Genomic DNA, 22,352 nt, shown 5'->3' with positions numbered 1-22,352 from the left:
CATATCATAAGAATAGTCATACTGGATCAGACCAAAGGTCCATCTAGCTCAGTATCCTGTTTCTAACAGCAGACAACCCAGGTCACAAATACCTGGCAGAATCCAAATAGTAGCAACATTACATACTACCAATCCCAGGACAAGCAGTGGCTTCTCTCATGTCTTCCTCAATAGCAGACTATGAACTTTTCCTCCAGAAACTTGTCCAGACCATTTTTAAACTTGTCTGTGCCTACTGCTGTTACGCTTAAACATTCGTTAAGTGAAAAAAAAAATATTTTCTCCTGTTTTAAAGGGATTTCCATGTAACTTCATTAAGTGTCCCCTAGTCTTTGTAAATTTTGAAAAAGTAAAAAAGTCAATTCACTCTTACTCATTCTACACTCAGGATTTTGTAGATGTCAATCATTAACGCCCCCCTCCCCCACTCACCATCTCTCTTCCAAACTTAAAAGCCTTAACCTCTTTAACCTTTCCTGAGAGGAGTTCCATCCCCTTTATCATTTTGGTTGTTCTTCTTTGAACCTTTTCTAATTCCATTATATCTTTTTTTGAGATATGGCTACAAGAAAGCACAGTTACTTACCATAACAGTTGTTATCCAGGGACAGCAGGCAGCTATTCTCATATATGGGTGATGTCATCCACGGAGCCTGGATGCGGACAGCTGCACAAGCAGACTTGCTTAAAGAAACTCAAGTGAAGAAGCCAGGAGAGGTGGGTGGGATGAGAAAGCACAGTTACTTACCGTAACAGGTGTTATCCAGGGACAGCAGGCAGATATTCTTAACTGATGGGTGACGGCACAGACGGAGCCCCGATACGGACAATTTTAGAGTAATTGCACTCTAAGAACTTAGAAAGTTCTAGTTAGGCCGCACTGCGCATGCGCGAGTGCCTTCCCGCCCGACGGAGGCGCGCGGTCCCCAGTTAAGATAAGCCACCTAAGAAGCCAACCCAGGGAGGAGGGTGGGATGTAAGAATATCTACCTGCTGTCCCTGGATAACATCTGTTACGGTAAGTAACTGTGCTTTATCCCAGGACAAGCAGGCAGCATATTCTTAACTGATGGGTGACCTCCAAGCTAACAAAAAGAGGGATGGAGGGAAGGTTGGCCATTAGGAAAATAAATTTTGTAGAACAGATTGGCCGAAGTGTCCATCCCGTCTGGAGAATGCATCCAGACAATAATGAGACGTGAAAGTATGAACTGAGGACCAAGTAGCAGCCTTGCAGATTTCCTCAATAGGAGTTGATCTGAGGAAAGCCACAGATGCTGCCATAGCTCGAACCTTATGGGCCGTGACAGAACCTTCCAGTGTCAGTCCGGTTTGAGCATAACAGAACGAGATGCAAGCCGCAAGCCAATTAGATATCGTACGTTTAGAAACAGGATGACCCAACTTACTGGGATCAAAAGACAGAAAAAGTTGAGGAGATGAGCGGTGAGGCTTAGTGCGCTCTAAATAGTAAACCAAAGCACGGTTACAGTCCAAAGTATGCAAAGCCTGTTCTCCTGGATGAGAATGAGGTTTTGGGAAGAATACAGATAAGACAATGGACTGGTTAAGGTGAAAGTCAGAGACAACTTTAGGGAGAAACTTTGGATGGGTACGCAGAACCACCTTGTCATGATGAAAAACAGTGAAAGGTGGATCTGCACCTGCACTAGTGCATGTAACTCACTGACCCTCCTGGCAGAGGTGAGAGCAATAAAGAAGACCACCTTCCAAGTGAGAAATTTGAAAGCAGCTGTAGCCAAAGGTTCAAAAGGAGGCTTCAATAAGGCGGAAAGAACCACATTAAGATCCCAGACAACAGGAGGGGGCTTGAGAGGTGGTTTCACATTGAAAAGCCCCCGCATGAATCTGGAAACCAAAGGATGAGCAGTAAGAGGTTTTCCGTGAACTGGCTCATGAAAAGCAGTAATGGCACTGAGGTGAACTCTGATAGAGGTAGACTTGAGACCAGAGTTAGACAAAAAAAGAAGATAATCCAACACAAGTTCTACCGCTAATGAAGTTGGATCATGATGATGTCGGAGGCACCAGGAAGAAAACCAGGTCCACTTCTGTTGATAACATTGAAGAGTGGCTGGTTTCCTGGAAGCATCAAGAATAGAACGGACAGGCTGAGAAAGAAGAGAGTGAGTCGAGCTCAGCCCGAGAGATACCAAGCTGTCAGGTGCAGATACTGTAGGTTGGGATGTAGAAGGGACTGCTGATGTTGCGTAAGCAGAGAAGGAAACACTGGAAGAAGTATGGGCTCCCTGGAACTGAGTTGAAGAAGAAGGGAGAACCAATGTTGCCTGGGCCACCGTGGAGCGATGAGAATCATGGTGGCTTGTTCCCTCTTGAGCTTGAACAAGGTTCGCAACATGAGAGGCAGAGGAGGAAAGGCATAAAGGAATAGATTGGTCCAATCCAGGAGAAACGCATCTGCTGCCAGACGATGAGGGGAGTAGAGTCTGGAGCAAAAGTGGGGCAGTTGATGATTGTGAGGAGCTGCACTTGAGGAGTGCCCCATTGAGCGAAAATGGACTGGAGAGTCATGGGATCGAGAGTCCATTCGTGAGGTTGGAGAATTCTGCTGAGATTGTCTGCTAAGGAATTCTGCTCTCCCTGAATGTAGACAGCTTTGAGGAATAAATGGCGAGCTGTCACCCAAGACCAAATCTTTTGGGCCTCCTGGCATAACAGGCGAGAGCCCGTCCCACCCTGTTTGTTGATGTAGTACATTGCAACTCGATTGTCTGTGCAAAGTAGTAGTACTTGAGGAAAGAGGAGATGCTGAAAAGCCTTGAGGGCATAAAACATCGCCGTGAGTTCCAGGAAATTGATGTGATGTTCCTTTTCCTGGGCAGTCCAAAGAACTTGAGTTTGAAGGACGTTCAAGTGAGCTCCTCAGGCATATGGGGATGCATCTGTGGTGATGACTAGATGATGGGGAGGAAGATGGAACAGAAGACCCCTGGAGAGATTGGAAGATTTCAACCACCATTGCAGAGACTGTCGAAGAGACGATGTTACAGATATGTGTCATGAACAAGGATCCATCGCCTGGGACCATTGGGTAGCTAGGGTCCATTGAGGAGTACGCAGGTGAAGACGTGCGAGGGGGGTGACATGAACTGTTGAGGCCATGTGACCCAAAAGTACCATCATTTGTTTTGCAGAGATGGAAAGCTGTGGGAGCACCTGCTGACAAGAGATGAAGAAGGGTCTGAAGGCGGTTGGATGGAAGAAACGCCCTCATAAGAACAGTGTCCAATATCGCTCCAATGAACTGAAGTCGCTGAGTGGGGATGAGATGTGATTTGGGCATGTTGATCTCGAAACCCAGAATTTGGAGAAAAAGGATAGTCTGGTTGGTAGCATGAGCCACTGCCTGAGACGAATGAGCCTTGATTAACCAGTCGTCCAGGTAAGGGAAAACTTGGAGATGGTGAGAGCTTAAAAAAGCGGCCACCACAATGAGACATTTTGTGAATACCCAGAGAGAGGAGGCCAGACCGAAGGGTAACACTTTGTACTGGTAATGGCAGCGATTGATCATGAACCGGAGGTACTGTCTGGAGGCCAGATTGATCGGTATGTGTGTGTTGGCCTCTTTTAGATCGAGGGAGCATAGCCAGTCGTCCTGAGAGAGAAGAGGATAAAGTGTGGCCAGAGAGAGCATTTTGAACTTCTCTTTGACCAAACATTTGTTGAGATCTCTGAGATCTAAAATGGGTCTGAGGTCTCAGGTTTTTTGGGAGACCAGAAAATAGCGGGAGTAAAATCCCTGCCCCCTCTGATCTAGAGGAACTTCTTCTATGGCGTTCAGAAGAAGAAGGGATTGGACCTCCCGAAGGAGAGGACTGAGAGGTGTTCAAAGCAGACTCTTTTAGAGGACTGTGGGAGGGAAGAGTCTGGAAATTGAGAGAATAGCTGTGGTGAATGATGTTTAGAACCCACTGGTCTGAAGTGATGAGTTCTCAACGGCTGAGGAAAATGGAAAGACATCCTCCGATAGGTTGGGGCAGAGGAGAGGATGGTGGAAGACTGGCTATGTCCTGGAGAAGGAAGTCAAAAGGGTTGAGTAGGCTTAGGTGGTGCAGGTGGTTTCACCGGTTGCTGCTGTTGAGAACGAGGCTGTTGGCGTTGATGCTGACACTGTCGCTGAGGTTGCTGATGAGTAAGAGGAAGAGGACGAGCAGAGTAGCGACGTTGGTAAGATGATTGCTGGCGAAAAGGACGAGTAGGTGGAGGCTTCTTTTTGTTTTTCAGCAATGTGTCCCACCTAGTTTCATGCGCAGACAGCTTTTGTGTGGTAGAATCCAAAGAGTCACCAAATAACTCGTCACCTAAGCACGGAGCATTGGCAAAGCGATCCTGGTGGTTGACATCGAGTTCTGAGACCCTAAGCCAAGCCAGACGTCTCATAGCAACAGCCATTGCAGTAGCCCTAGAAGTTAGTTCAAAGGTGTCATAAATCGAACGCACCATGAACTTGCGAAGTTGCAATAAACTAGAAGTATATTGGTGAAATAAAGGAACCTTCCAATCAGGGAGATATTTCTCAAAAGAAGAAAGTTGTTGGATAAGGTGCTTCAGGTAAATGAGAAATGAAAGGCATAATTACCTGAGCGATTGGCTAGCATAGCATTTTGATAGAGACGTTTGCCAAACTTACCCATGGTCTTACCCTCTCTGCCAGGAGGGACAGAAGCATAGACACTAGTGCCCGCAGTCTTTTTCAAAGTGGATTCCACGAGTAAGGATTCATGCGGGAGTTGAGGCTTGTCAAAGCCTGGAATGGGAATAACCTTGTACAAAGTGTCTAATTTACGATAGTTAAAGGTGTCTCCAAGTTTTTATAAAAAGTCTCTCTTAAAATATCATGGAGGGGTAATTTGAGAAATTCCTTGGAAGGTTGATCAAAGTCTAAAGCTTCAAGAAATGCCTTAGACTTTTTAGATAAAGCCTCCAAAGAAATAGAAAGAGACTCACACATTTCCTTCAAAAAATTTGTGAAGGAGGATTGATCAGGTTTAGTAGAAGGTTCCTGCATGGTTTAGTAGAAGGTTCCTGCAGGTTTAGTAGAAGGTTCCTCAGCTGAAGAAACCTCGTCATCGGACATCAGAGGCTCTTCGGAGTCATTCCAAAGATCAGGGTCCCGTACCTGAGAACCGCGACCCCGGGAGCCCGGTGTCGAAGGTTCAGTATGCAGGGTTTTGTGTACCAACTTCCCGGATCGCAAGGATGCGGTACCCGGGGAAGTAAGAGGTTGCTGGTGTCAGGAGTGGTCTGAAATCTGTGCGAGTTCGGAGGTCGTTTGAACAGCACGATGTAGGCCTCTCAGTTCCGCAGACAAGACCGGCAAGGAGACCGAAGAGGCAGAGTGGACCAGTACCGATAGAGTGGAAGCCGACAATATAGGTTGCTCCACTGCCGGTACCGGATGCTCAGACCAGACCGGAACTGGAAGGTTCGGTGCCAACAGAGCAGGAAGGAGCTGCTGCAGTTGCTCTTTAAGTTGAACTTGAAGGATAGCCGTAATACGGTCATCCAAGGAAGGCACCGGTATCGCTTTCTTTTTCTGCGGTACCTGCGGTGCCGCTCGACGCCCAGAGGAGGCAGATGATGATGCACTCATCTCTATAGGGGCGGAGCATTTAAAGGGGGCGCCTCGAGGTCGGCAGGACTGGACTCTCTGCCACAGCGACTGGAGGCCGCTCTAGGGAAGAGGAAGGCTTCTTAGCCGGCTTACCTGGGGGGTGCGACACCGGAGTGATGTTGTGCGGCGTCGAAGAAGTCGGTGCCGGCTTAGAGGCCGCCGACGTCGGTGTGGATGTCTAGGGATCTGCCATCTCAGCACCGAAAAGAAGTTTTTGCTGAATCTGCCGATTTTTCAAGGTGCGCTTTTTAAGAGAAGCGCAACGGGTGCAAGATGAAGCCCTATGATCCGGACCCATGCACTGGAGACACCAATTGTGCGGGTCGGTCAAAGAGATGGGGCGCGCACACTGTTGACACTTCTTAAAACCTGGCTGCGGGGGTATGAAGGTAAAAACGGCCTCCGCTAAATCGAAGGCAGAGGCTTCGATCGTGGCAACAGGCCCCGCCGGGGCGAGCTGGAAAAAAGAAAAAAAGAACGTGTTTTTTTTTTTTTAAGAAACAAGAAGAAAATAAAAAAATAAGGAAGAGAAGCTTCCAAGAAAAATACGCGCAAGCGGGAAGGTAATAGAAAAAGTTTTCAATGGCCGTTGAAAAACGCGTCTTCTTAGCTCCGCGGAAACTAAGAAACTGGGGACCGCGTGCCTCCGTCGGGCGGGAAGGCACTCGCGCATGCGCAGTGCGGCCTAACTAGAACCTTCTAAGTTCTTAGAGTGCAATCACTCTAAAATTGTCTTAACCGGGGCTCCGTCGGTGCCGTCACCCATCAGTTAAGAATATGCTGCCTGCTTGTCCTGGGATAAAATATGTGCCTGCTGTCCCTGGATAACACCTATAACGGTAGTAACTATGCTTTATCCCAAGACAAGCAGACAGCATATTCTCACATGTGGGACTCCCTAGCTTACGAAATGAGATAGAGCAGGGGCCTCAAACTTAAACCCTTTGCACGGCCACATTTTGGATTTGGTTTACGAGCATAATTTGTTCCAGGAGAATGCTCGTAATCCAAAGCACTCGTATATCAAAGCAAAGTTCCCCATAGGATATAATGGAGACTCAGACGATTTGTTGCTACTGCTGCCAGCAACCGACATAAACATGACAGAACTACAGAGGAGTGAGAAAGGTGATGGAGCAGTGCTAGATCTACAGGGAAGAGGAGGAGGAAGAAAAACTGTTCTGAGGGGAGAAATGCTGAGCCCACAGTGGGGAGTGTTTATTCCACCTCCCCTTCCACCTCCGAAGTGTTTATTCCGCCTCCCTCTGGATTACGTGTGGCAGAATGGTTAAGCAACCAGAAGGCAGCTGAATTCAAGAGAACTTTGCTCTTTCCACAGCTGAATCAACCACATAGCTTGCTACTCACTGGGGCCTTGCAGCTTTAACTTTTTTTTCGTTCGTTTTGTGCCACGGATGCCTACCTTCTTGCCGGCTCCCTTCTCCTTCTTGCTGCAGTGCCCGCTCAAAGCCGCGGGCAGTGGTTCCCACGTGCCCCCCACGGCCGACCCAGAAGCCCTCCCTCTGATGTCGTGACGTCAGAGGGAACACCTCCAGGCCAGCCACAGGAGGCACACAGGAGCCGCCGCCCTGGCCCCAAGCGAACACCACAGCAAGGAGGAGGGAGCCGGCAAGAAGGCAAACATCCAAGGACGGCAGAGAAAAAAAACACGCATTGCCCGTGAGCGGGCCACACGAGGCAGCAGGTTGGACACCCTAAAAGAAAAAACTGCAGTGTGTAAGAGAAGCAGAAAGAAAATCTGCAGTTGGTGTGTGTGCATTGCAAGACATGGAGAGGGGGATGCAGGATGTTTTACTTTGGGACACGCTCGTGTGATAGAGATAGAGGAACTTCAGGGAATCCCCTGGATCCACCATCTTGAGTGACTATATTCAGGTGAAGCCTCCATTCCCACCATGGTTTCTCAGTTTTTGTTCAGTTCAGAGGACAGTTTATCAGATTGATTATAATTCTTAAACATTCATATGCAATCAGTGGTGTAGTAAGGAGGGGGGGAGGCGGTCCACCCCAGGTGCCATCTTGGTGGGGACACTGACATCTGTCCTTTTCTCCGCCCACTCCTGCTTCCCCCCCTCCCCACTACGTGCATGCCTCTTCCCCCATACCTCGTTAACGTTCCCGGCATGAGCAGCAACCCCAACCTGTTGCATGCGCCAGCTCTTCCTTTGATGTCACTTCCTAGGCAAGGGTCCCCTTGCATCAGCGTTGGCTCTTCCTTTGATGTCACTTCCTAGGTGCGGGTCCAGAAAGTGACATCCAGAGGAACAGCCGACGCTGGTGCAAGCAGCAGATTGGGGTTGCTGCTCACAACGGGAATGTTAAAGAGGTACGGGGAGGGGGGGGGGGGAAGGAAGGAGCACGTGCAGCAGAAGGGAGTGCCACCACCCTGGGTCCCTCTCACCCTCATTATGCCACTGTATGCAATACCTGTATTCAGTTTAAATATGAGCTACTAAAAAGTTTAAGCAAATTTTAACAAGTTATATTTAAGAGAAATAATTACTTCTTTAACACGTCCTCTTTTTTTTTGTATTGTTCACTGCCAGCTTCAAATGGGAAACCACTGAACTGACCGATATTCTTCCTTATTGCATTAACCTAAAATAAAAAAAAAAACCAAACAAACCAAAATAAGTCATACAAAAAGTTACTTGCATATCAAAATTTAAAAATGTTTAATTTTCAAGAATCCATCCTTGAGGCAATATTTAACAGGTGGGTCACCTTACCATCTTCCATTTTAATGAAACTTGGCATGTAGGTATCCTAACTTATGGCACTAAGCCATACAAAGTTTCAACCCCTAAAAACTGAAATTCATGTAGTAAGAGGTACCTAAGTAGAGGCCTTAAAATTTTTGGGCGTGTCATATGAAACAAATGGTCAACTTCAAGGGCCTCCTGTACACAGAGTATTGCTATCAGCAGCCTGAAATTTAGTATACTGGTGCAACTTTTTGTACTTAATAAGCTTTTAGAGTTTTAAAAGTCTAGGTTAAGCACTCTTCTGATGCCTCAATGCCAAAGTTGGTCAAATTTTTGTCTTTATCTTTGGAGTGCCATAGATTTGTAACAAATTTACGTGCCAACTTCTTGCTTGGTACACCTGCTCAACTATTGATTACTATTCATTCTGTGATAATTTCAAAGTCTGCTTTCATTTGCAAAGATATTGCAAGTCAACCAGAGTAGCACAAATATTAACAAATTTTACCCAATTTTGAAGCTTTGTATTTCAGTTTTGACACCAGCAATCACTTTGGTTCAAAAAGCATTGGATAGACCAACTTTATCTCTACCAGATGTCAAATTTTCAGGAGGGTGTTTTTTTGTACAAAGAAGAAATCTTCAATTGAATTCTGGTTAGTCAAAACAGGGTAATGAACTATTTGAAAGTATTAATGGTATTTTTGTCCTTGGAGAATTCTTCCTATATTCAGGGTGCACCATATTTTTTGCTCTATAAGACACACTTTTTTCCCACCCAAAAGTGGGTGGGAATGTCAAGTGTCTTTTATGCAGTTACGATACAAATTTTTACCTCCACCGTACCTTTTAAAAACACCTCCAGCCCCATCCTACCTTTAAAAAACACCCTTATAGCCTGGTGATCCAGCATGTATTGGCATGGGCAGGAGCCAGCTTTCCGCATTGATGTCTGGGCCTGCACCGCTTCCTGAATGGCTGTCGTTCTTGCGGGACTCATGTGGGGTTGGGTGCAGAACCTGGCAGGGAGGGGGACAGTGTACAGAGTCTGGCAAGGAGTGTGGGGTTGGATGTAGAGCCTGGCAGGGAGTGTGGGGTTGGGTGCAGAACCTGGGTTCAGAATGGTTTTATTCTTGTTTTCCTCCTCTAAATCTAGGGTGCATCGGACAGGTGCGCCTTATGGAATGAAAAATAGGGTATATATAATTTGCTGCTTATTATTTGTTTAAAAGCTTAATTGCAATGACATTGCATAATTATTACAGTGCTGAATCAAATCTGTAGAATAGTTTATGAATAAAAGCAATTGATTTTGTTTGCTGTTTTTGTTACTACGTGTTTCATGTTACACCATTGTTATTGATATGAGTAAATTTGCTTTGTTAGTAATGTAATTTTTTGCTTTCACATGTTTTATCTCCAGTGCTTGAATGAGTTTATTTTCTGAACATTTGGATAATAAGAAATGAATCCAGAAACTATTGATACAATGGATGCTTGTACCATTGGCAAAATCAATGAATCACAATGTCATTTAACAGCCTACAGGGCAGAGAGGGCCTTAAAACTCATAAAAGACCTTCACACAAGTCATAAGAACTTATTGACTCAATGAACATCTCAAAGTTTCGATGAAAGTTCAACTATCTGTCTCCATCATGAAGCAGTGTTTTTAATGCAATTTGATATTTTTTTTTCCCCAAAGGTCATACTGCAATCCATTCTTGAAACCTAATCATCAGGTTAGAAAGAGCCTGAAGCTTATCAGTGACAGTGTTACAGAGCAATTAAAGACTGACAAAAAATCAGTTCACACCTGGTCAAAAGATGTGCATAACTTGTCGAAAAGAGATAAACACCAGAATGACTGCTCAAGCTTCATTATCTGATTCATCATCCGATGAAGAACAAATTGCAAAAATTGAAAAAGTTTACACTAGCTTGGTGGCACTTGGGGGAGTCTCCTTTAAAGCTGAAGAAAGTGAGTAAACGTGACTCCAGAAGTTATATGAAATGTAAAATTGTAAATGTAAAATTGTAAAAATGTAAAATTGCTCAAGCACAAACCTGAGTCATCATATTGCTTCTGTGGGTGGTTTTGAAACTGATGAAGTTTCGCAAAGACCTTGCAGTAACTGCAGTCAGCAATGTCAAACCTGTTCAGATTATGCTGAACTTTTACTTTGCTTAAAGAAAAACTAAACTTGACTTCAAGTCGTGCAGGAAAATTACAAATCCTTATGCTCCAAAGAGTTGGTCTATTAAAAAGCACAGTTACTTACCGTAACAGGTGTTATCCAGGGACAAGCATGCAGCATATTCTCAACATGTGGGAGACCTCCAAGCTAACCAGAATGGGATGGAGGGAGAGTTGGCAATTTAGGAGAACAGATTTTGCAAAATGGATTGGCCAAAATAGCCATCACGCCTGGAGAAAGTATCCAGACAGGAGTGCGAGGTAAAAGTATGAACCGAGGACCAAGTGGCAGCCTTACAGATTTCCTCAAGCAGAGTAGAGCGGAGGAAAGCAACAGACGCCGCCACTGCTCTGACCTTGTGGCTGTGACTCGACCTTGCAGGGAGAAACCAGCCTGAGCATAACAGAAAGAGATACAAGCGGCCAACCAGTTAGAAATGGTCCGCTTAGAAACAGAGCGACCCAAGCGATTTGGATCGAAAAAGAGGAACTGCGGAGCAGAACGATGAGGAGCGGTGCGCTTCAAGTAGAAGGCCAGCACACGCTTACAATCAAGAGAATGCAAAGGAAGGGTGAGCATTCTGAACCGTTCCCTGACCAGAAACTTGTTCAGAGCACAGAGATCCAGGATCGGACGCAGATACCCGTCTTTTTGGGAACCAGAAAGTACCGGGAATAAAATCCGGTATTCCACTGGTCCGGAGGAACCTCCTCGACCGCCCAAAGAATGGATAGGACTGAAGGCTGTAGAGCGAAGCTCCAGAGGCTTGATGGAGGAACCCCGATGCACTCCCAAAGATTCTGCTCCTTGTATAGAGTGTGAGGAATCCTGCCGAGGCACTTGCAAAGATTCTGCTCCTTGCTTCGTGTGCTTGGATACCAGACCAGACACTCGCAGAGACTCTGCTCCCTGCAAAGAGTGTGTAAGTTCAGATTGAGGAAAAGGAAGCGGCTCGACCTCGCGGGAGTCTACTGAATGCCCAGGCTGGATGAGAGAAAGAAGCTTTGGTCCCATATTAGTAAGGAACTGAATGAATTGCTTCTCCAACATGGTCTGGAAAGAAGCCGGCAAGGATGGATCCGCCTGCTTTGGCTGGATGCTCCACCGAAGCAGTGTAGATGAGCTTCGACTTGGAAGTCTTGGGCACTTTAAGCACCACCGCTGGAACCTTCTGCTGAGCTATCTGACCTGAGGAAAAAGGGGAAGATACAGCATGTGTTAAAGAGAGAGCCGCTGCAAATGACGAAGGTCTGATGAGGCTCGAGGTGGAAGCAATTGAAGCAGGAGGAGTCTCGGCTGAAGGTGAGGTCGAGGGCGCTTTCGATGTCGAGGGATCTGAGGAAGAATCCATCCCAAACAGCTTCTCCACCAAAAGGTGACGACGTTTAAGGGCTCGAGGTTGAAGAGTAGCACAGCGCTCACATGACTTCGGGTGATGTTGAGGCCCAAGGCACTTGAGGCATCGACGGTGTGGGTCCGTAAGGAAAATGGCACTGGCTACATTTCTTGAAGCCCGTTACAGGCCGGGACATAGAAGGAAAAATAGCCGCCGCAAAATCGAAGCCCTTGGGCTGCGGCCGAGCGGCTTGCCCCGACAAACGGACGGAAGATCGAAAATATTTTTTTTTAAAACTAGAAATAAAAGAAATAAAGGAAGAACAGCGATTCGTGAAGAAAAAACAAATACAAACCAGAGAAGGCACAAAGTAACGAAGTTAAACGCAGAGAGTCAAAGATGGACTTCTCGGCTCCGCGGAAAACTGAGGAGACGTTCCCTGTGCTGGGTGGGAAGGCACTCACGCATGCGCGGTGTGGTCGACTCGAAACTTTGAGTTTCTTCAAGCAAGTCTGCTTGCGAGCTTCCGCATCTGGGCTCCGCTGATGACATCACACAGATGTGAGAATAGGCTGCCTGCTTGTCCTGGGATAAGAACAGAGTTCCCAGGCAGGGTGTAGGGAAAGATAAGAGGAGCCACAGAGTGAGTATACTTGCATGTAGTAAGAGGAGTTAGAACAGTATGCAAAGGCTGACAGGGAGCCAATGAAGCAACTTGAGGAGAGGGGTAATATGAGCTTAACAACACTGGTGGAATATGAGGCGCGCAGCAGAATTCTAAACGGATTGAAGGGGAGAGATGGATTAGCAGGAGACCTGCAAGAAGCACATTGCGGCAGTCCAGGCGAGAGGTGATGAGGGTGTGGATAATGGTCTTGGCAGCGTGTTCAGAAAGAAAATTCCAGATTTTAGCAATGTTGTCCTTCTACACTAGCATTTTTTAATGCAAAGCTTGAGGGTCAGTGGTTGTGCCCATTCATACTCTGATTCTTCCCTCTCTCCTTAAAGAATGGCATGGGGATGATTTCTAAACTAAACTAAACTAAACTAAACTAAACCTTAGGTTTCTATACCGCACCATCTCCATGGTCGTGGAGCTCGGCACGGTTTACAGGGGTTGTAATAAGAAAGGAACTCCAGGGAAAGGGTTAGATGTAGATCGGAGGGGAGAAGAATGTTAGAGAGCAAGGATGTCAGAGAGGGGAGAAGTTAGATTTTAGAGAAAAGCTAGGTTTTAAGGTGTTTGCGGAAGGGTTGGAGAGCACTCAGGTTCCAAAGGGGAGAGGTGAGGTTATTCCAGAGCTCGGTGAATCTGAAGAGGAGGGAAGTCCCCAGTTTTCCTGGGTGGGAAATGCCTTTTAGTGAGGGGAAAGATAGTTTCGATTTTTGGAACGGTCTGGGGGTACTAAGATTCGAGGAGTTCCAGGAAAGAGGAATTAATGGAGGAAGGATGCCGTGGAGGATCTTGAAGGTTAGGTTGATGCATTTGAAATGGACTCTGGAAGTTATTGGAAGCCAGTGAAGCTTGGAAAGGAGTGGTGCGACGTGATCAAATTTACTTTTAGAAAAGATAAGCTTGGCCGTGGCATTTTGGATCCGCTGGAGTCTGTGGAGGTTTTTCTTCGTTAGGCATAAGAAGATGGAATTGCAATAGTCCAGCCTGGAGAGGATGATGGATTGGACGAGCACTGCAAAATGATTTTGATGGAAACAGGATCTTACTGACCTCAGCATGTGAAGGCTGAAATAGCATTTTTTTTACCAGGGAGTTGAGGTGGTCGTTGAAGGACTGTGTAGAATCAATGATGACGCCCAGGACCTTACTGGAGAATTCAAGCTGCAGAGAGGAGCCGGAAGGCAGTGGGATTGAGGGGGGTAATTGAGCTAATTTTGGGCCGAGCCAAAGTAGTTTTGTCTTGGATTCGTTCAATTTCATTTGGACGGAGTGGGCCCAAGATTGGAGGCTTGAGATACAGGAGGATATGTTCGATGGGAGATCGGTGAGGTTCGAGTCGGTCTCGAGAAGGACAAGGATGTCATCAGCATAGGTGTAAATTGTTTCAAGGGGGGATAGGTGGAGGAGTTTTAGGGAGGACATATAAATGTTGAAGAGGATAGGAGAAAGAGGTGAACCTTACGGGACTCCACAGATTGGTGTCCAAGGGGAGGAAGAGGTACCATTCATGTTGACAATGTAGGAGCGGGAACGAAGGAATTTTGAGAACCATTCAAGGACAGTGGAGGTGATGCCAATTTCGGAGAGTTGGTAAAGTAGAATGTCGTGATGAACGACGTCGAAAGCGGCAGAGAGGTCAAATTGCAAGAGGACAGCGAACTTGTTGCGGGAGTGAAGTTGTTGGACCTTGGAGATTAGGGAGGTCAGTAGGGATTCGGTGCTGTAATTGGGACGAAAGCCGTGTTGGTAGGGTAAGAGGATGGAGAATTTCTCTAGGTAGGATGAGAGTTGAGTCGATATGATGGATTCGAGCATCTTGGTTAGGAGAGGGATATTCGCTATTGGGTGATAGCTAGATGGAGTGGAAAGGTCAAGGTCGGGTTTTTTTCAATAGAGGGGTTAGGGCGATATGGCCCATTTCTGGGGAGAAAAGGCCCGAATGTAGAGCGGAGTTTAGGAGTTTAGTAATGGAAGAGATGGCTTGTGTGGGTATTTCCTCGTAGAGGTAGGAGGGGAAAGGGTCTAAAGAACAGTTGCAGGATTTCATTTTGAGACAGAGTTTGAGGATGGTGGAATCGGATACTTGGTCAAAGGCAGCCCAGAGTCTGTCGGCTGGGATAGCGCTGGAGGCCGATAGAGTAGGGTTGGGGGTCAGTGAGCACCAGGGAGTTGTAGGAGACTGCAGGAGGGAAGGAGCAACGTAGGGTAGTGACCTTATCATTGAAGAAATTTGCCAGGACATCGGCTGAGGGAGAGGAGGGGAAAGAGGTGGAGTCTTTTTTGGAGGTTAGAGAGCGCCAGATTTTGAAAAGTGTGCTACTCTGATTATTGGATCTGGAGATTTGCTCGCCATAGAAGTTCTTTCTTGCTTTTTTTAATGTAGAATTATAGTGCTTAATGCTGGCTCTCCAGGATTGTTTGTCTGTAGGGGAGTTGGATTTTTTCCATTTGCGCTCCAGGGCTCGACATTTCTGCTTTAGTTCTCTATGATAAGGGAGGTACCAGGGGGCTTTGCGCGGGTAAGAGATGGATTTGGTGGAAAGGGGGGCGAAGGAGTGGTAGGTGGATTCGGAGAGGGCGGTCCAGTTATGCCAGTTGGATTCGGGGTCTACAGGTTTAGGAGCGGAGGAGAGTTGATTGAGAAATTTTGTCCAGAACAGGTCGCTTGGAATTTTTTTGCAAAAGGTGATGAGGTTAGGGGAGAGGGGAGGAGCCCCGAGATGTGACATGAAAATGGGGATGGAGAAGGTCCCAAGGAAGTGGTCAGACCAGGGGACCTGTTCCCAGCGGGTGTCACCGACTGAGGTTTTGTAAGCGGTAAGATCAAGGAAAGTAATGAGGTCAAGAGTGTGACCCTTTTCATGGGATGGGGATGGTGAGGGGGGTGAGAAACCGAGAGAGGCGAGGAAGCTCTTCAGTTCTATCGTATCCTTGTTGGTATTGTCATCAAGGTGGAGATTGATGTCCCCAATGATCAAAAGTCTTTGAAATTTGAGGAAGGCGTTTGATATGGTTTTGAGAATGAGATCAGCAGATTTGTTCCAGGGGGCAGGTGGGCGATAAAGAAGTAGGATTCCCAGTGGGTGAGGTTGGAGTTCGTCGTTGACCAAGGCCAACATGTATTCTAGGGAGGTGTGGCAGCTCTTTTCGATGAGCTGGACATCGAAGAAGGATTTGTAAATTAGTGCCAGGCCGCCTCCTATTCTGTTAGATCTGGGAGAGAACAGACCTTGGAAGCCGTGGGAGCAGAGTTCATTTTCTGTAAATGTGTCATCTTTCATGATCCAGGATTCTGTGATACATAGGAATCCCGGGTCAGAGTCCACAAGAAGGTCCTTCAGGATTTGAGTCTTATTGCAAGCGGATCTGGCATTGCAATAGAGTGTTGGGACTGGAATAAGCGAGTCAGAGGCAAGGTTAGGGAGGTTGGCGGGGGGAACGGGCTTTAAGGATGTGTGGTTGACTCTTCGAGGATTTTTTTTGGAGGAATGGATTCTGGGGCGAAGTAGGGTGGGGATTCTGAGGCCAGGACAGAAGCTGAAATCAATTGAGGGGTCGGGAAGGAGGTGTCAGGCAGGGGGTGATGTAGGGAGAAGAGCAGAGCAGGAGGAGAAGGAGCCAGAAAGGCGGCTTCATGTTTGTTTGTTTGTTTTTTTAATTTTTGGGGAGAGCTTTATCGGGGGGAGAGCTAGGCAATATGCCTAGTCAGGCAGAGGGAGTATGGACAGGATGGAGGGAGGCTTCCTCCTTTCTCTGTTTAGAGATGACGCAGGGGGTAAAAAAGAAGCCTTGACAACAGGGAGAGCGGAGATGCCGGGGTTTCGGGGCGGAGCAGGGCTCCCACGCGGCCCGAGATCGCCGGTTCAGTAGAGGCAGCTCCCGATGGCAGAGGAGCTGCTTTTAAAGGAGAGCAGAGTCGGAGGGGTTTCGGGGGCGGAGCAGGGGGCCCACGCGGCCCGAGATCGCCGGTTCAGTAGAGGCAGCTCCCGATGGCAGAGGAGCTGCTTTTAAAGGAGAGCAGAGTCGGAGGGGTTTCGGGGGCGGAGCAGGGCTCCCACGCGGCCCGAGATCGCCGGTTCAGTAGAGGCAGCTCCCGATGGCAGAGGAGCTGCTTTTAAAGGAGGGCAGAGTCGGAGGGGTTTCGGGGGCGGAGCAGGGCTCCCACGCAGCCTGAGATCGCCGGTTCAGTAGAGGCAGCTCCCGATGGCAGAGGAGCTGCTTTTAAAGGAGAGCAGAGTCGGAGGGGTTTCGGGGGCGGAGCAGGGCTCCCACGCGGCCCGAGATCGCCGGTTCAGTAGATTTCCCGTGGTTATCCATGGGGACGGGAACGGCAATGAATTCTTTCACTGTGTCATTATCTAATCCAAACAAGGACAGCATACCAGATAGATCAAGGAGGTTGAGGACGGAACAGTGGCTTTTGAATTTGGACAGGAGCAAGTCATTAGAGACTCTAGAAAGGGCAGTTTCTGTAGAAAGGAGGGGGCGAAAGCCCAATTCAATGGAGTCAAAAATATCTTGAGATGAAAGAAAATCAAGAAAATGGCAGTGAACAGCATGTTCAAGTAGCTTGGATAAAAAGGGGAGGACAGAGACATGGCGATAATTGGTGGGTCCAGCGAGGATTTTTTTTTTTTTTTTTTTTGAGAAGCGGCGTAACTATACCGTGTTTGAAGGCGTCGGCTAAAGTCACTGTAGAAAAGGATAGGTTGATGATATGGCAGATAGTGGTGGATGATAGGAGAGATGGTGATGGGATCAGAGAAATAGGTGGTGAGTTTGAAGGATAGAAAAATGTGCAGTTTCCTCCTCTGTGATATCTGTGAAGGAAGAAAAGGTAGCATGGGTCGATGGGGCGGTTGGGAGGAGGGAAAGGCGGAGGTGATTCGTCGAGAACTCAAAGTTAACCATGTCGTTTTAGTACTCAGCCATGGTGTGTGAAGAAAGTGAAGGAGCTGGAGGTGAGTGCACCGAGTAAAGAGTTAAGCAACAGAATCAGTCAAGCAAATGTAGTAGTCTTGTTTTGCAAGCAAAAGGGCAGATTGGAAGGAGGTAAACAGGAATTGCAATGTAAGTAGTCATGGGAGTCTACGAATTCTTACACCCATGGCAGATATCTGGATGCAAAAGTATTATAGGTGTCCCTGGCCAGATAGAAGCTGGTGTGCAAGACGTTTTTGACCAGTTGACAAAACTCTGTAACCTGCCTCTGAGGGAGAGAATCCATGAGACTATGTGCACTATGAGCCAGGGATTAGGTCTCAATACAAGCAATAAGCATCAAGGCCTTATAAAAGTTTTCCAGAATGAGTCCAGAGATGAGCCTCGTTACCTGGGGGCACAAAGCTAGAGTCCTGGCACAGCAATTTGATACCACCTTCTTATGTACAACATGCACTGAGAGGGGAGATTTCCAGTTCCTCCGCAGTGTGTCTTTCAGGACAGGGTTAATGAAATTGTGATTCTCCAAGGCTGATAGCATCTCAGCTCTGGGCTCCTCCTCTGTTTCCAACTTAAATGGGATAGCTAAAGCAATCTCCTTCACAAAACCAATGAATGAGAGTCAAGTGGGGATTTACACCTCTCCTATAAAGGGGAGGGGGCAAAAGGGATACCAAAAGACTCTTCCTCGGAGAAGTAATGTGGATCCTCATCTGACTTCCATGAATGGTCCACAACATACTCAGGATAGTCTGAGTGAATCTGGGCCTGCCTCAAAACAGTGGTACCATGCCCACACCCCAGAAGATGCAGAGATAGAGCCCTACCCTAGGGGGGGAAGTTTCCTCTAGGGGGAGGGGGAAGTTTCCTCTTCTGATGTTGAGGGCGGTGCTGCATGGGTCAATATCTATGTCCTTCAAGGTGCTGGTGTCAAAAAGTCCACTTCAGAGGCAAAGCCTGGGCCTCAGTAAGGAGCTGAGGCAGAGCTGCAACTGGTGCAAGTGCTCTCAATACCTGAGTAGAGTGCATCAGGAACATCTGTGCCAGCATCTACCTGAGCATGGCCCTGTACCATTCACTGAGAGGAGATATCAGCAAAGGTTCGGGAGCTGGGTCAAATATAGCCTGGGGAAGAGAGTCAGTGTCGTACCAGAAGTGGGAACTTGAGTGCCTGTAGACTGGTGTACTAGCACCTTCACTGAAGAGAGGAGAGCAGTGACAACGCTTCTTGGCGACTGGCGACTTCAAATATCCTGGTGCTCCTGGCATTGTGCTTCAATGAGGACCAATGCTTTTTAGGCTTTCAATGCACAGTAACAGCGGGGTCCCTCAGTGCTGAGGAGGACCACGTTGAACCTGTATGTGTCCTCTGTGCTGGCTCCAATGCTGATTGGTCCTGGGGCCTGCCATCAGTATCTAATAGTTGAGGGAGGTAGAGACCTCATTGATGCCAAAGCATTCCCAATGATAGAGGTAAGCCTGAGCAGTCATCAAGATTGATGTGTCCAGAACCAAATGTCAATGGACCAGACTTCAAGGAGTCACACAGTTTCTCCTGCTGGACCAGACGCACCTTCTGAACTGCATTTTCAAACAGAGTGAACAAGAAATCAGGCTGGTGATTAGGCCCCAGATTCAACCACTCTGTGATTTCTGTGGCAGCAATAAGCTATTACATTGAAGCCACTGGGGATCTTCTTAGACATCAAGAAAATAATAATGGCTAAATTAAACTCCTCAGTTTTGAAGGTTAGAAAAAGGGGCTGGACTGAAATTGAGGCTGGTGCTCAGGCCGAATGAGCCATGAAAAAATTAGAACGGCCATAAACTAAAAAAAACAAAACAAAACCAACAAGAGCAATATTGAGGAAAACAATCCATTATAAGCACTAAACCCACATAGTAAAGCACTTGAAATTTGAAGGAAATACACACTGAAGGGAGATCACAACACATTTCTTCCCAGCTCCACAGAAGAGACTAAGGTACTCGTACAAGTGGGAAGGCACCTACGCATGTGTGGTTGGAGGTTGTCAGAACTTTCCTAAAGCTATGTAAGCTAGAAGTCTGCTCCGGGCTCCATCAGATTAGATTGGATTTACCGCTAATGACATAAATATTTAGCTGTGTACAATAAAAATAAAATAAGTCACTTCATAAAATCTATAAAAGAAAAAAAACAAACAAACCCACAATAGTTAAAATTAACTGAACCAAGTCAATCATTGCTAAATCCTATAGTCACAGTTTGCTTCCTTAATATTGCTGAAATAATTCTGTTTTCAAAAGCTTATGAATGACAAATATGACAAACCAAAGAATTTGTCAAACAGAGAATTCCATAATGCAGGACCTACATAAGAAAAAGCCCTGTTTCTCATGAGACATAATTTTATGATACCTAAACCAGAAGTGCAAGGATCTCTCTTGACCATATTTTACCAACTTATTTGCTAAATATAATGGAGATTTCAAATGCCATGCCTTGAATACTATACACAATAGTTTGAACTTAATGCATTGGTCTAAAGCAGTGTTCTTCAACCTTATTATTACACCTATGGACCGGCGGAAATAAAATAATTATTTTGTGGATCGGCAAACTACTAGGATTTAAAAAAAAAAACACGTTTCCGCACCGTCTCCGCGAGCTTGGTCCCTGCAAACCATCTGATCCCATCCGCACAAGCCTCAGTTATGATTTTATATTGAATGTATTTTATTAAAGTATAAAAAGAAACAATATTCTGTACAATTGTCATTTTATAAATACAAATAATACAGAACAAGGATCAACAAAGCCCCTGTCTCCCCTCCCTTCACATATATCTCCTCTACTATCAAGAAAACTGAATAAGCCAAATTATTGCAGAATGCTACACAGAAATATCTTGCTAACAGAATACTGAAGTCACACATGACAGGAATAGTGTTCGGGGAGTGCAACTGCCTCCTGGTCAGAGAGCCCTAAGCCAGCTGGAAGCTAAAGAGGCACTGCCTGGGCTTTGCAATCCCCAGTTATGCCTAACACCATCTCTAGCAGGATATATATTTCAAATCTGATATATTCTATTCACAAAATAGAAATAAAATTATTTTTTTTAACCTTTTGTTGTCTCTGGTTTCTGCTTTCATCTTTTTTTTCACTCTCTTCCTTCCAGCGGCTGTCCTCTGTCTCTTCAATCCAGCATCTGCCCTTTCCATCCACTGTCTGTCCTCTCCCCCTTCCATATGGTATCTGTCTTTTTTCTACGCCCCTCTCTCCTTTTTACATGATTCATTCCAGCTTTCCTGCTCTCTTCATTTTTATCTTTCTTACACCAGATCTAGCATCTTTGTCCCTCTCTGCTTATTTCTCTGCTGACTCCCTTCCCATCATCAATCTCTCTACTTTCTCATTCTCGTCTCTTCCCTTCCCCTCCTCTAATCTCCCTGCCAGCTGTTTCTTCCTTTTTTCCTTCTCCCTTCCCTCCTCCTCCTGTCCAGCAGTAACTCTCTTCCCTTCCCTCCTCCCTCCCAGCAGCATCTCTCCTTCTCCTTCCCTTCAGGTCCAGTAGCAGCTGTCCCTTTATTTTTCCTTGTCCAGCAGCTTCTCAGACTCCTTTCTCTTCTCCCCTCCCAGCAGCATCTCTCCTCCTTCCCTCCAGGTCCAGTAGCAGCTGTCCCTTTTTTTCCCTTGTCCAACAGCTTCCCAGCCTCCTTTCCCTCCTCCCCTCCCAGCAGCATCTCTCCTCCTCTCTCCCTCCAGGTCCAGTAGCAGCTGTCCCTTTTTTTCCCTTGTCCAGCAGCTTCCCAGCCTCCAACAGTGGCTTTCTCCCCTCCTAGCAGTTCTCCGTACTTGCCAGTGCAGCGATTCACTAAGGAAGCCTTGGGTCCCTTGATGGGTTGCGCCGCCTCTGAGTTGCATCATCAGAGGCGGCCGTGACTCAGCAATAGCCCCAAGGCTGCCTTAGTGAATCGCTGTGCTGGTAAGTACTGAGAGCTGCTGGGAGGGGAGAAAGCCACTAAAAGAGGCTCCCCATGATCTTGCTGGCTCTGCGCGGACCGGCAGGAATTTTCTGCAGACCGGCACCGGTCCATGGACCGATGGTTAAAGAACACTGGTCTAAAGGTAACCAATGAAGTTTATACAGAACTGGAGTTCTTTTGCTACCTGTTAAAAGCTTTGCGGCAGTATTTTGAACCAACTACAAATGATATACACTGGCCCGTCTTAATCCTAGAGAGAGTATTGCAGTAATCCAACTTGCATGTGTCAACTTGGTAAGGTTCAAGGATCGGTTTAGTTGATGCAATATTTGAATATTGTATTTATACCACTTCCCCCCCTCTGTGTCTTTTTTTCTTAATTTTAATTTGTTTTAGTGATTATATGTCCTAATACGATTTTTTCTTCTCTCCCCTATGTTTGTAACAATTTTATTCTTATGGAAACCGCCTAGATGTAATGATAGGCAGGATATTGAATACTTAATAAACTTGAAACATTCGCAATTGGTATAAAACTTGTCTTTACAACGTAATTAATTTGAGGACTAAAGCTCAAAACAGAGTCACAGCAAACACCTAATACTCTTAATTCTGAGCAAAACTAAATCTTTGAACCCTTGATCTCTGGAAAGGCTCGCAATGCTGTTTGTCCACGAGAGATCCACATTGCTGATGGCTTTTTTCAATATTAAGAAGCAAGTTGTGCTCTATTGATCAATTTAATTTTCTATTATATCACTGATAGCTTGATCATGATCTCCTAAAAAAAAGAGTAACTGAATCTCATCAGCAAAAAAGTGAAAAGTATCCTCTCAAGCATTGAGTA

General features: G+C 46.4%; 1 protein-coding gene across 2 annotated transcripts in view; it reads right to left on the bottom strand.

Annotated features, from left to right (window-relative positions):
* The window catches only part of DEK (DEK proto-oncogene), a 151,159-nt gene that overhangs the window by 72,484 nt on the left and 56,323 nt on the right, over positions 1-22,352 (bottom strand). For both annotated transcript variants that reach the window (XM_033934578.1, XM_033934576.1), the window contains exon 5: positions 8,184-8,278. In XM_033934578.1, the coding sequence (XP_033790469.1) occupies positions 8,184-8,278 (95 nt within the window). The remainder of the gene's footprint in view (positions 1-8,183; positions 8,279-22,352) is intronic.

Source organism: Geotrypetes seraphini, chromosome 2, assembly GCF_902459505.1.
Source record: "Geotrypetes seraphini chromosome 2, aGeoSer1.1, whole genome shotgun sequence".
In the NCBI taxonomy this organism is placed as follows: Eukaryota; Metazoa; Chordata; class Amphibia; order Gymnophiona; family Dermophiidae; genus Geotrypetes; species Geotrypetes seraphini.
This window is presented reverse-complemented; position numbering and strand designations above follow the sequence as displayed.